This window comes from Clinocottus analis, unplaced genomic scaffold, assembly GCF_023055335.1.
Source record: "Clinocottus analis isolate CAN_PGR_092001 unplaced genomic scaffold, fCliAna1.0.p SCAF_13, whole genome shotgun sequence".
NCBI classification, from domain to species: Eukaryota; Metazoa; Chordata; class Actinopteri; order Perciformes; family Cottidae; genus Clinocottus; species Clinocottus analis.
Window position 1 is genome coordinate 13,344,412 of NW_027175854.1, and position 13,393 is coordinate 13,357,804.

The window sequence follows — 13,393 nt, forward strand, 5'->3', positions numbered from 1 at the left end:
TAAAAGAGCACTGCTGCAGGTGTTGTGACCTCCCAGCTGGAGTCTTTTTCGTGCCGTGCCGAGCTGAGCAGATGAACCCGACGGTGAAACAAACCTCCATTACAGAAGGGACTCGTGACCGCATCCATTACAGTAAAACACAAGCTGTGCACACCAGAACCCTTTAAACTAAAACCATTATGAATCCACACATAACTCACACTCTGCATACGCCTTCTAATAAACACAAGGAGGACACAATTGAATCCGTTCAAAGAAAAGATGTGGTTTGAAGCTGATGTGATCAGGATGACCCTGCAGAGGAACTTCAGCACGTATGCTAGACACGTGGAGGTGGATCCGATTTCCGACACTTCCTGTGTTTCAATTAGTATTTCTGTCAATTCCTCACATAAAACTGTCTTTAATAAAACATTTCAGGACTGAAGCAGCCAGAGGATTTAAACGGAGTTTTCTTCTTATCGAGACGAGCCTGCAGCGATCTGAATGCTCTCTGGATTTATTTATTCCGTCTGCCTGCTTTTTATCTCTTCCTGCAAATTCAATTTAGTTGATAAGGTGAACAGTTTACTGACACGCCACATGTACACACACTTTCTCTGCATATTCGTGAACGTTCGTGGAGGGTTAACAGAACATTCACACGTTCAGAGCGAATGCAGTCCGCCGCTCTCAGTTTCTCTTTTTAATGCAAACGTGTTTTCATGACCTCCAGCAAGAGGTCGACTGTACAGGTCAGTCGCTCGGTTTGTTTGTCTGTTAATCAGTCGGATGGAAGTGTGTAGCGTGAGCTGAAGAACAGGTGACAATAGTAGCGTGGAAGCATTGAGGGACATTTTCTACACGTGTTTCAAACATCATGACGAGAAAGGTTGGTGTATCATAACATCCTGATTTATGTTTATCACTCAAATAATGTATTAAAGTCGTTTTGTAATAATTAGATTAGTTCTGACACTCTCAAGGAGAAATACATATTGAAAATAAGCGTAAAGATGAACTTTGAAAAAGCATTTTTTGGCCGCTGTTGGACACGGGGTGAGCTCACTTTTACAGTCTCTGTCTTGAATTTACAATAAGCTGATAAAGAAGAAATGTGTCGTGCTAATATGCCCCATTACACTCGTTTTTTCCCACAAATAGAGGCAGTTAGATGCTGATGAATATCCACTGTGTGGTGATGTATGGAGAAGTGTGTTTTGTGACTCCACAGGGCAGTGACCATGATTAGATGATTAGGATAACGAATGTGTGTGTTCTTTCTCATAATAATGAGTGCTGCCCGGCTCATTAGCCGGTTCCTGTTAGCGGCTTAATGAAAGCAGCGAGAAACGTAGCCAGTACTGAAGCTATCAGTCATATTCAGTGTGCAGCTGACAGCTAGCTGCTGCTGCTAGCGCTGGATGCTAAAGGAAAAGAAGAGACTCTTCTGTCGAGAGTCACAGTCAAACATCCCCACCTGACCACCTTACAAACGATGTGGTTTTAAGGTTGTTTTCCTTGGGGTGTTAAAGTGTTAATATATAATGGCATTATCGTGTCCTTGAGTCATTATAGGATTGTTATACGGGTTAGAAAGTGTAATTATAGTGTTTGTATTAGGTATAAAGTGTTGTTAAGGTTTTATATATTTGCTGTTATAATGTGTTGTTATAAAGGTGTTACAGTGTTGTTATAAAGGTGTTACAGTGTTGTTATAAAGGTGCTTTAGTGTTGTTATAAATATGGTACACTGTTGTTATAAAGGTGTTGCAGTGTTGTTATAAAGGTGTTATAGTGTTGTTATAAATGTGGTACAGTGTTGTTATGAAGGTGCTTTAGTGTTGTTATAAAGGTGCTTTAGTGTTGTTATAAAGGTGTTACAGTGTTGTTATAAAGGTGTTATAGTGTTGTTATAAAGGTGCTTTAGTGTTGTTATAAAGGTGTTACAGTGTTGTTATAAAGGTGTTATAGTGTTGTTATAAAGGTGCTTTAGTGTTGTTATAAAGGTGTTACAGTGTTGTTATAAAGGTGTTACAGTGTTGTTATAAATGTGGTACAGTGTTATAAAGGTGTTATAGTGTTGTTATAAAGGTGCTTTAGTGTTGTTATAAAGGTGTTACAGTGTTGTTATAAATGTGGTACAGTGTTATAAAGATGTTATAGTGTTATAAAGGTGCTTTAGTGTTGTTATAAAGGTGTTACAGTGTTGTTATGCTGTTACAGTGTTGCTTTTTTCCTCTGTAACACTAGAAGTGACCATTAACATTTGTCATGCATGTGAGTCCACAGGTGTGTTACTCAGGTACATATTTTTGTTGCCGAAAGCCAACTTCCTGACAGAACTTTATTTTGAAAGGACGCTATGCATGTAAGAAGAACTGATGCTCGAGGGGTGTCTATCGTGTGAAGCTTAGCCAGGATGTACATTGATGACAGAGTCGTTAGGGGCGACTGTCGCTCAGTTAGCATGCCAGTCTTCCAATCAGACGATCGGTGGTTCGATCCCCGGCTGTGCTCGTCCATGTCTTTGAACAAGACAATTAATCCTGAATTGCTCCCCGTTGCTGTGTCTACAGTGTGTGTTAGAAATGTAAGTCGGTTTGAATAAAGGTGTCAGCTAAATGAAATGTAATGTTACATGGCACTTCACCCTCTGTCACTATAAACCATCTGGAACTTCCCTCAACTCAGGAACGTACTCAGAAAAACACGCGACATGAAGGAGTCTGTTCTGCACTGCAGACGCCGCTAACCTCAAGCTTTGCATGCTAGTATTTAAAGTAAGAGGGGTTTGGTGTTAATGGGGATATTGCTAATGCAGCTCAGATTTCACAGCGGTCGATCAGACACGCGCGACTTAAACACTTCACACACACACACACACGCTCTAATTCACAGCAGACAGATTGCTTTAGTCTCCGTTGGTCTGTGGTGATTGTCTTACTTCACTGTGGGATCATGAAGTCCCTCTTCGGGAAAGATGACACACACACACACACACACACACACACACTCTCTCTCTCTCTCTCTCTCTCTCTCTCTCTCTCTCCCTCTCTCTCTCTGCTTGTGGCCCGCGGGGCTCCTCTCCTGATTAATTACAGCCTCTGTGAATTACTGTGGGTGTTTTAGAAAACATTTAACGAGCTGCCAAACTCCCCCGCTGAGCCACCGGCCGGCCTGCTGCCGCTCGCCCGAAGACACCGAGCTGCCGATGGAAAGGCATGAAAGAGAGAGAAGAGAGAGAGAGGAGGGGTCACAGGACTCCTGTAGAGAGAGGGAAGTCTTCACTAATACAGAAGGAGGATTTAAGTCTGTCAATATGTTCACCAGTCCAGCCAAGTCCAGGACCACTTCAGCCATAAAAGTAATAATAATAAGAACACGTTTAATGTAATGCCACCTTTTAGTCATGAACTATAATATCAAGTATCAATAAGTCAACAGCAACACATACATTATGCAACAGAGCACCAGCAATAATCAATGAAATACAAAATGAATCAGAATCAATGAACGGCTCATTACTTTCAGATAGCTATGTATGGGATGTAAAGTGTCCATAATGAAAAGAAAAGAATAAACGCAGCGTCCTGGAAGCTGTTTTGAATCCAAAAATAACTTTAATTCAGTTTGAAGTATCACAGGGATTTGGAGGAACAGAGGGATAAATATCTGTTAAAGCCGTATGAGTAAGTGCACACTGTGTTATAACGTCTTTAATAAAGAAGGAGTGCCGTGTTACACGGCTCTGTCACCGCACAGGAAAGATTCTACCAGATTACATTCACTTTCATCACAGTCATCTCTGCCCTCAGCACAGAGAGCATGTGGAGTCCAGAATGAACTTAGCTTAGCACAACGGAAAGAGCACCACACAGTTTGTGCCTGTGTGTGTGTGTGTGTGTGTGTGTGTGTGTGCGTGTGTGCGTGTGTGTGAGAGGGGGGGGCGGGAGAAGGCACCAGCAAAATGAAGTTGAAACTCTCCCTGCCATCTGGTATACCTGCTTTCATTGAACAGGTGAAGAAATAGAAGAAGAAAAAAACACAGATGTTTAGTAGTTTAAGTGTCATCCTTTCTGTTCTTCTTTTCTCCCTTTCCTTTATCTCCACTCATCCTGCATCACCAAGCTATTAAAGTGTTTTTTTTTATATATAATTTGATGAGATGACGAGAAACTTTGTCTGTTGGGGGAAAAAAGAAAAGTCACATCTGGATCTGTTTAATATCACTTGTGCCTTGATTTAACTTTGACATATTTCTTTTAATATTTCACCGTGTCTCTGTGTTATTGAAGTCTGAGACGCAGGAGACCATAGAGAGGTAGATGTGATGCTGGAGGAGAAGAAGTTGTCTACAAATTATATTCAAAATATCACATGATTCAGATTTGAACAGCTTCAGGATACGATGCACACCATAAAACCACAAAGTTCCCTTTATCACAGCTCCTAAAACCTTCACACAGCAACAACATGAACATGCAGAACACTGGCCTGCATACAGTGTATGTCCTGGGCTCTTATTGTGAAAGGTAAGAATGGCATGAGTGGACGTGGTCTGCTACAGTCGAGGTGAAAAGGAGAAAGAGTGTGTGTTCATTAATTGAGGGATGCTTTGCCTTCACTTGCGGTGAAAAAGCTCAGACACATCGCGCTCCTCCTGAAAACAACATGTGGCATTTCTGTGCTGCATTTTATTACAGCTGAAAAATATAAACTGACATTAACATTTTCAAAACAAAAACACCCTTCGGTGTTCAATAGCCTCCAAAATATAAAAACTGACAGCGCTTTTCTTATTGTTGTCAAATCCTTTGCACACACACACACACACACACACACACACACACACACACACACACACACACACAGTTTATTGACAGATCAACAACCAACCCAGCGGTCAACAGGACCGTGAAACCAGGACACACAGGTTCCTGAACGACGCACATCCATGTACCATGATGCACCTCTGCTGAACATCTGATGGCTAACTCACGGTGGTCTTCATTTCTTCATCCTCTTCTGTCTCTGAATCCGTCTTTCTGTCTCCCTCAGCACTCTAATCACATCTCTCCTATGAGCGGGATTAAAGCGCCTGTATGTTCAGACTAATCCGTCTCAGGCTGTCCACCGCTGCTCATTTCTCTTCTTCCTGTTCACAGGTTTTCATAATGCCCCGCGGGGACGCCCCCGTCAACGAATCAAATCATCTTGACCCGTCCTTTTTTCCCCCCTCTTTGACTTGATTGAGTTCAAATCCTGGATTACAGAGCTTAAGAGACAAAAGGACTTAACGTGACTTTTCAGCACGACCTGACCCCGACATGACTGACCCGCTCGGTGTTTAGCACCCGCCACTCCCCTCCAGTTTAAAGGCGTCATGAGATATGGCTCGCCACGCGTGACCTTGCGGAGGAGCCTCGTCCCCCCCGAAAGAACGGCGTCTGGTGAAACTTGAAGCGTGAGGTGATGGGATGTAGACATCTGTTCACTTTTAGCATCTGCCGTCGTCTCTCCGCACATTGAATCTTCTCGCCCTCCATTTCATTGTTTGTTTGCTGTCTTTAATCCCGCCATCTGCATGTTGATATTACGTAAAATCCTTCTAGAATTGAAGGTTATTCTGAGGATTTTTTTTTCCTTTTTTTTTTTTTTTTTACAGTTTGAGCACAATCTTTTGTTCTGTTTCCTTCCTTCGTCTCCTCTTTCCTTACTTCCTTCTACACTTTAACCATCATGCTTCAGACCGCAGGTTAACACAATCGCTTTAGCGCCACGGTCTGCTTTCCTAGCAGACAATATTTTTGGGATTCTACAATTCCTGATAATCATGAAAACTACAAATAACAAAATGTGTTTTAATCCGTGAAAATATAATCAGTTATTTTCTCATCATTTGAACTCTGTGTTTTTATGAAGAAAGAAAAACACAATTAATATCGCAAAGTATAATGAGGAGATTTTGAATGTGTGGGTTCATAGTGGTTAAAAGGATTTTTGGGGTGAAAAAAACAACTAATCTGGATCATTCTCGACCAGCTGCTATAGTTGAACAACAAAGGGATCTGTATCTGTTAACATGGATCAGCATTCAGCAATTATCAGCAATAAGTATCGCCGGCAAAACAACTTGCTCTGAGAAAAAAGGGCGCAAACTTATATTTGCGCCCTTTTTTTCTGTTGTTCTGATCCGATCTGTGACTCTGAGTTCTATGGTGCGTTGTACCACTACTCCCTCCGTCCGCGTGATGTCAGAGTTTGTTCGAGGCCTCACTTCCTGCCGGTTTGTTTTCAGCAATTAGCTTCACGCCCGCCTCACCTGTCCGCACAGACAGCTCCAGCCGGGACGGACAGGTGAGGCGGCCTCCGGTGTCTGGGCCCGGCTGCGTCTCTCGGCCACAGTGCGGATCTGAACGGATTTGGATCAGTCGGACAGCGAGGGCCACACAAAGCTAATTAGACGCTCTGCGTATCTTCTGTGTCCTCCTGCTGCGAGCCGCTGTCGAGGAGGAAAACCTCAGAAACAGAGAACAATCCGTCAGAGATGTTTTTAGTAGAAATAGAAAATACAGCCTCAAATTATAGAAACGAAAAGAAAGGCGGCTGGTACTGACGAATGAATCATAAACACACCTGTGTGTGGAGGATGCTGTCCTCTCATCCAGAGGATCACTTCTGAGTTCATTTCATCAGGAGAGAGCTGAAGCTGTACGTCACACATATTTTATGGCTCTATCCTTTTATCTTTTTTTAAAAATTCAAAACTAAAGATGGTAACATTTTAGTGGAAAAGTCTTCTACACCCGTACCGTAATGCCGCTGAAGAGACAAACATGGACATCCAAACAGGCTGAACATCACGCCATGTTGACGCAGACTTGAAACTAGACGTGGAGACAGAAACTCATGTTTACAATGTTTACTGAGAGAGAATGAGAGTCATTTATATAGACTTCTATACAACCAGAGGAGTCGCCCCGTGGTGGTCAGGAGAGAGAACGCAGCTTTAACACATGAAGCAGAGACTTCTATACAACCAGAGGAGTCGCCCCCTGGTGGTCAGGAGAGAGAACGCAGCTTTAACACATGAAGCAGATACTTCTATACAACCAGAGGAGTCGCCCCCTGGTGGTCAGGAGAGAGAAGGCAGCTTTAACACATGAAGCATAGACTTCTATACAACCAGAGGAGTCTCCCCCTGGTGGTCAGGAGAGAGAACACAGCTTTAACACATGAAGCATAGACTTCTATACAACCAGAGGAATCTCCCCCTGGTGGTCAGGAGAGAGAACACAGCTTTAACACATGAAGCATATACTTCTATACAACCAGAGGAGTCGCCCCCTGGTGGTCAGGAGAGAGAACACAGCTTTAACACATGAAGCATAGACTTCTATACAACCAGAGGAGTCGCCCCCTGGTGGTCAGGAGAGAGAACGCAGGTTGTTTCTGCATCGGCTTCACTGGAGGTAATTAGTGCTGTAGGAATGTGTGAGTTTATCATGACAATGGGTCAACATTAAACTACGGCGGGCAAACTAAATACAATAAACCGCGCAGCAGAAATAAAAGCCTGTCTTTGAAATGAAATGAACGCGCGTCTTCCTTTGCGGTTGAAAGTAAACAAAAGCCTGTCCACTACTTTATCATTTCCAGGTTTTCTTCCTTCTTCGGGGTGCTCCCTGGTGTTCGGTCCTTCAGCGATGCTGTAATTGCTCCTCTCTTTGTGATAAGAACAGCATGTCACCTCAACAGGGCCGTTCCACGGCAGCCGCTCTGACATGTCATTGCAGGATAAACCCAGGTGTAATTAATAACATTAATTAGAGCCCTGTTCCAATTAGCTGGGCCGGGGCCTCATATTGTGCGCTGGCTCTCTGAAAGGACTGTTACACACTGAAGGTGAAGGTTACACACAGACTCTCATTCATTTGCATCAATTACACCTGCTATAGTTGTCAGCACTGTTCATTTTGTTCACGCTAACTGGAACAAATTATGTTCTTTGACAACTTTTTTTTCTCCGGGACAAAGTCGGAAGTGGATAATCCCGAGTTGGCATTTACAATCCGAACGCGTCCCGAAGTGCATCTGCTCGGTCAAACACGTGGCCGCCCAGCAGCCGGCTGATGTTTGCTAATGCTCATTAACAGAGAACGTAGATTACGTCACGAAATAAGCCAGCGTTGACCTTCGCTTCCTCCGGCCGGCACGGACTCTGTCGCTTCATATTACATCAGCTGACTTCCCCCAAGGCGGCCCTGCGCGTCCTGCCCCGTGGGGACGTGGGTCGTATACCATTCCATAGCAGCTTATCGCAGTGTGTTTTCACTCTGAGATTAAGACGTCGTTATCTCGAGGCCGCCATCACTTTCCCCCTCATTGCTCTCTAAACTCTGCTCCCGCAACTCGATTTACAGATTGATTAACGTTCGGATTTGTTCCGCGCTCGCTCAGCGGTTCTGTTGAAAATGAATGCAAAGCGAGAGGAAGATCAGCGGCTCTCGGCGGGAACAGTTTCATCCCTGTAATGAGGAGTCCTCCGTTGTTTCGGAGCGTCGGTTTGATAGGAAATGTGTTTCCAGTGCACAAAGACAAAGGATTCTCGCGGATGAGGAGGAGTAGAGTTTCCTCAGCGGCTCAGAAATAAATGAACTGGTTTTAACAAACACAAACAGAAGACGCTGCGTACAAAATGTCATTTCCAGGCTGACGATTGCCTGTGGATGTCACATGTTCATCATTCTGCCGCATGTGGGGGCGGAGAGGAAGGGTCTGTTGTGCATCACGGTCTACTCCACTGCGTACAGACAGACGGTAGTTTATGACTCCATTCATCGGGCTGCTGCAGTTCCTGTGTCTCCACCAGGTACCCGTCAATGCAACCAAGAGAGTCTCTTTACCTTCAGTGGGTAAAAGTTTCATCGCATGACTTCTTGTCATTTACTCTTCTGTTTTCTGTGCGTAAGATGACTGATTACTTTATATTTGCATCTGTACTGTCGGTTGTCAGTGTGTTACAAGATGAAACGCTCGTTTTGAAAAATGAAAATGTCATCGTTTAATTAAAATTTCAATCATTTTACAAAATTGTACAAAATATGCATCTGATATATATATATATGGAAAGCATGACCAAGAAAGACTTGTGTGTTTCGTTGGCAGGGAGGCTCATGGGAAATCATATCATATCTCAGTTGCATTGTGGGACAGGATCGAGACAGGATCGACATGTCTTGGACCTTGCCGCAGACTCGACATCAGAGTATTTTAGCCTCTGTTGCTTTGATTTAAGCCTTTCTCTGAAAAGGTCTCTTGTGCGATACAAAATAGTGCAACACTAAATAACAGCAGGTCCCTTTAAGCACCGAGGGCCACTAACTCATGGAAAGCTCAAATTATATTACATTTCTGAACAGGGAAATCCACTTTTTTTGCCCAGAAGAAACATATAGATGCTAAACATCACTTTAAATTACTATGTTTCGAAAAATAAAAAGTCTTTAAGCAGCAACACAGCGGTTGTGTCGCTTAAAGCTGCAACTAACGTCAGCCGAGTGTTTCACACACAGAGACGGATACGGTGTGTGTTTGTGTGTGTGTGTGTGTGTGTGTGTGTGTGTGTGTGTGTGTGTGTGTGTGTGTTCTTGTGCCCGTGTGTGAGTGGGTGCCTGCGTGCGTGTGTGCATGCATGTGTGTGTGTATGTGTGTGCGCATGGGCGTGTGTGTGTGTGTGTGTGTGTGTGTGTGTGTGTCTGTGTGTGTAAGAGGTGGGCCTCCGTGGATGCACTTAATGACAGATAATTGGTGGTTAAGTGCAGATATAAAGAGGCGGCTAACGAGTTTCTGTTCACACGAAAAGAGTTTAACTGAGTGTGTGTATCTCTCTCTCTCTCTCTCTCTTACACACACAAAGACACACAAAAACGCACACACGCACACACACACACAGCAGATGTTCATTGAAATGAACGATTGAGCTGATTTCCATTTGAATGCTGAGTGGAAGTCATTATGGTGCAGCTATAGAGAGGCGGCATCACTGATACCGCGCGCGCGTGTGTGTGTGTGTGTGTGTGTGTGTGTGAGAGAGAGAGAGAGAGAGAGAGCAGCACATTATTCCCTTATAGTTTTACATTGTCTTTGTTCCGTTATATTTCATTAACCTTTGTCATTGTATTAAATGATGATGCTCCAGGTGAGTGTGCTTATCCAGGCGACGAGAAGTCTTGTTGTGTCTGGCAGAGGTCAGCCGGTTGTTGATATGTCTTTATTATCATATGAATGGCTGCTCTCAGCTGTTTCCAGCAGGAAGTAGAATGGCTTTAACGCGGCGTCCTTCTCGTTGCTGTTTCGCATCACAAAGCGTCGCCTGAAAAGCGAGCTTTTGTTAACACGTCTCCTCACATGGCCAGGTAATCAGTGTTAGACTCGCGGCTCTGCGGGAAGAAGGAAAAAAAAAACCCATCCAAACAATCAGTGGACGCTGAGGGAATTCCCACCAACACAACAAAGGCTGCTGGGTAATCGGTAGCAGAGCAGTCGTCTTCCACCAGGGAGATGGTGGCGGAAGAAGAAACAGCATGTTCTCTTCTCGGTACTCTAACTAGCGAGGAAACGGTTCAGACAGCAGAGGTCATGTGCTACTAGAGGAGATGGATGAGAGAGGATGTGCGTTATGAGAAGAGATGATCGCCTCGTGTGTGACTGGTACAGGTACACACCACCTTTCACAATCAGAAATACGTATTCTTGTGAAAGCCAATGTTGGTGGATTCCTGGGGGTCACCTGGAGATGGGGGCTGGAAGGGATCCCACATCGCACACAGGTCTCAGGGCGGCTGTGGCTCAGTGGTTAGCGTGCCCGTCTTTCTATTAGAGGATCGGTGGTTCGAACCCTGCGTTGTTGTGTCCTTGAGCAAGACGCTAAACCCCCAATCGCTCCCCATTTGTCGTGTGTAGGGTGGATAGAGCGAAAATGTAAGGGAAAAAATGAAGAAAGCTAAGTGAAATGTACATGTCTTGTGTTTCGTCCGCTGACGAATGTTTCCACCAAAAGAAAAAACATGAACTCAGGGTGCTCCGACCATGTTATCACATTGTATCTTATCACAACACATAAAATCGGTTGCTGATCGATCGAAGCGCCCTCATCGAAGAACATGTGATCGCTTCAGACGTGTGCTGCTGCGTGTCGAGTGTTCAGCGTGTCGGACTGCTTCCTGGACTCGTGTCGCCGCCTGTGTGTGTTTGTGCGGCGCTGTGTCGCTGCTGCAGCGGCTCGGGGTCTGAGGGAAATCGTTGGCTCTTAATTAGAGCATTACTGCAGTGATGAAGTTACACCTACAGATAACGACGTATCGATGGGCGACACATACACAACTCCAATCCTCTGCTGACTTTCTACCTTTCCTCTCTTCTTTCCCTTCAATCATCCATCTCCTATCCTGTTCTCACACCTTTTAGTTCATCTGTCTTTGCTCTCTTTCACTACTTCCTGTCACCTTCCTTCCTGGTTTCTCTCTCCTTTCTTTTCATCTTCTCCCCTTCTCTTTCTTTGTTTCCTTTTTCTTACCTTTTCCCTTCATTGTATCGTTTTTTAACTGTCCTCTTTCTAACTTTATTCCTTTTTTTTCCCTTCCTCGTCCCATCCATCCTTCCTTTAATCTGTAAATAGACACACATATGGGGAAATATTCTGAAGCCGCTTGCCTTTGCCCTGCACTGTGTTGTATGTGTTTGTATGTAACAGGGCACAGGAAGCTGTGACATCTGAACATACACGATCATGAACATTTGTGTGTGTGTGTGTGTGTGTGTGTTCATTGACAGTTACAGGACGTTCCCGGGTGTGTTTTTGTTGACGGGGAGAGAATGTTTGTTGTCTTGATGCTGACAGCGTTGCCGCGGCGCTCGCCGCCTCGCGGCTTCGGGCTTCGTCCTCGTGCCCGCCGAGCCTTAAAAATGGCTTCTGCTTCCCGTCTCTGCTCGTCGCGGCCGCGAGCAGCTGTCCAGATTGTGGAAGACGACAGCTGGAACGCGGCAGCCGCCTCGCCCGCCCCGCCCTGCTTCCCTTCCTGTTTACAACGCAGTGAGCCTGCAGACGCTTCACCAGCAGTCACTTCAGATCATAGACAGGAGGCGGCTTTTCTGGAAGTTTTTGAGAGTATTTTTTCCCCTCGAGGCGTGTGCTGTAAAGCAGCCCATTGAAATCGGTCACCGCCACCACCACCACCCACTCCACTGTTCATCAGCAGCGTCGTTTCAGCACCAAGGACAGCGCGGTTTGTTGTCGACGGTGGGCGCGGCGCTGTCTGTGGCACTGAAGCACAAACAGAGCCATCAATCGACGGAGAGCAAACTCTTCCTTACTTTGGATTCCTAGTCTGCGTTTGAGAAAGAGAGCTGCACGCAGACGCTCATATGCCCGAACCCCCCTACACCCGCCTCTGCTTATTTTGACTGAGGTTCACAAACTCAAAACACATTCAGCGCTCTGCTCGTTTCTATAAACAGATTCTGCGTTCATGGGTATCTATCGAGCTGCCTCAGCCCAGCTTTTAAGCTGCTAATTGGACCGTAAACAATGAGCATCCCATGGAAAAGGAAGTGTTGTTAGCTTCACCGACACCCGGGACACTCGGCCCCCTTGCCCTCCTCACGGTGCCGGCTAGACTAGAGTCCCTGGATAAATGATGAGCTCAAGATCAATAACTACGATTCTAAATACTGGTGATGGATATTACATGCCGAACTAAACACTGTAAAGTGTTGAACCGCGTGGGGAATACGAATGTTGCTCTTTTGTTCACGTGCTGTTTGGCGTCTTCTCCGCAGTGCCTCCTCAGTTCCTGAACTACCCGACCAACACGTTCGCCTACGAGTCCACGGACATCGAGCTGGAGTGCGCCGTGACGGGAAACCCGCCGCCGACCGTGCGCTGGATGAAGAACGGAGAGGAAGTCATCCCCAGCGACTACTTCCAGATCGTGGTGAGTCACGACAACCAGGAGCGAGAGAGATGTTTTCTAGATTCACAGCTAAAAGTATCTTTGAATCGGTCTGTGAAAAATACCTCTCTGAGTGTGGAGAGAGTCTCTGACAGGAAAGAATATTCATATCTGTAACTGGGATCCACATCTGCATTCATAACCCGTCCACAGAGTCATCAGGAATCAGTGTTGTGAAAATCGACTCACTAAAGTGTCGTCCAGTCATACAATGTTGTTCCTACTGTGATCACAACTTTACTTTAAAAGAAAATAAACTACAACACACTAATTCTTGAAACATTATTCATAAACCAAATTACAAAGAATATGTATACACTTTAGTCCTCATTACGTCATGAGTTTCTCTTTTGAACACAAATACTGTTTTCTATTTTGTTTAATTCGTTATGTATTTT

At 44.8% G+C, this 13,393-nt stretch overlaps 1 protein-coding gene across 1 annotated transcript in view; it reads left to right on the plus strand.

Annotated features, from left to right (window-relative positions):
• The window catches only part of dcc (DCC netrin 1 receptor), a 205,214-nt gene that overhangs the window by 87,024 nt on the left and 104,797 nt on the right, over positions 1-13,393 (plus strand). The window contains exon 6 of the mRNA XM_068574751.1: positions 12,823-12,977. Coding sequence (XP_068430852.1) covers positions 12,823-12,977 — 155 coding nt within the window. The remainder of the gene's footprint in view (positions 1-12,822; positions 12,978-13,393) is intronic.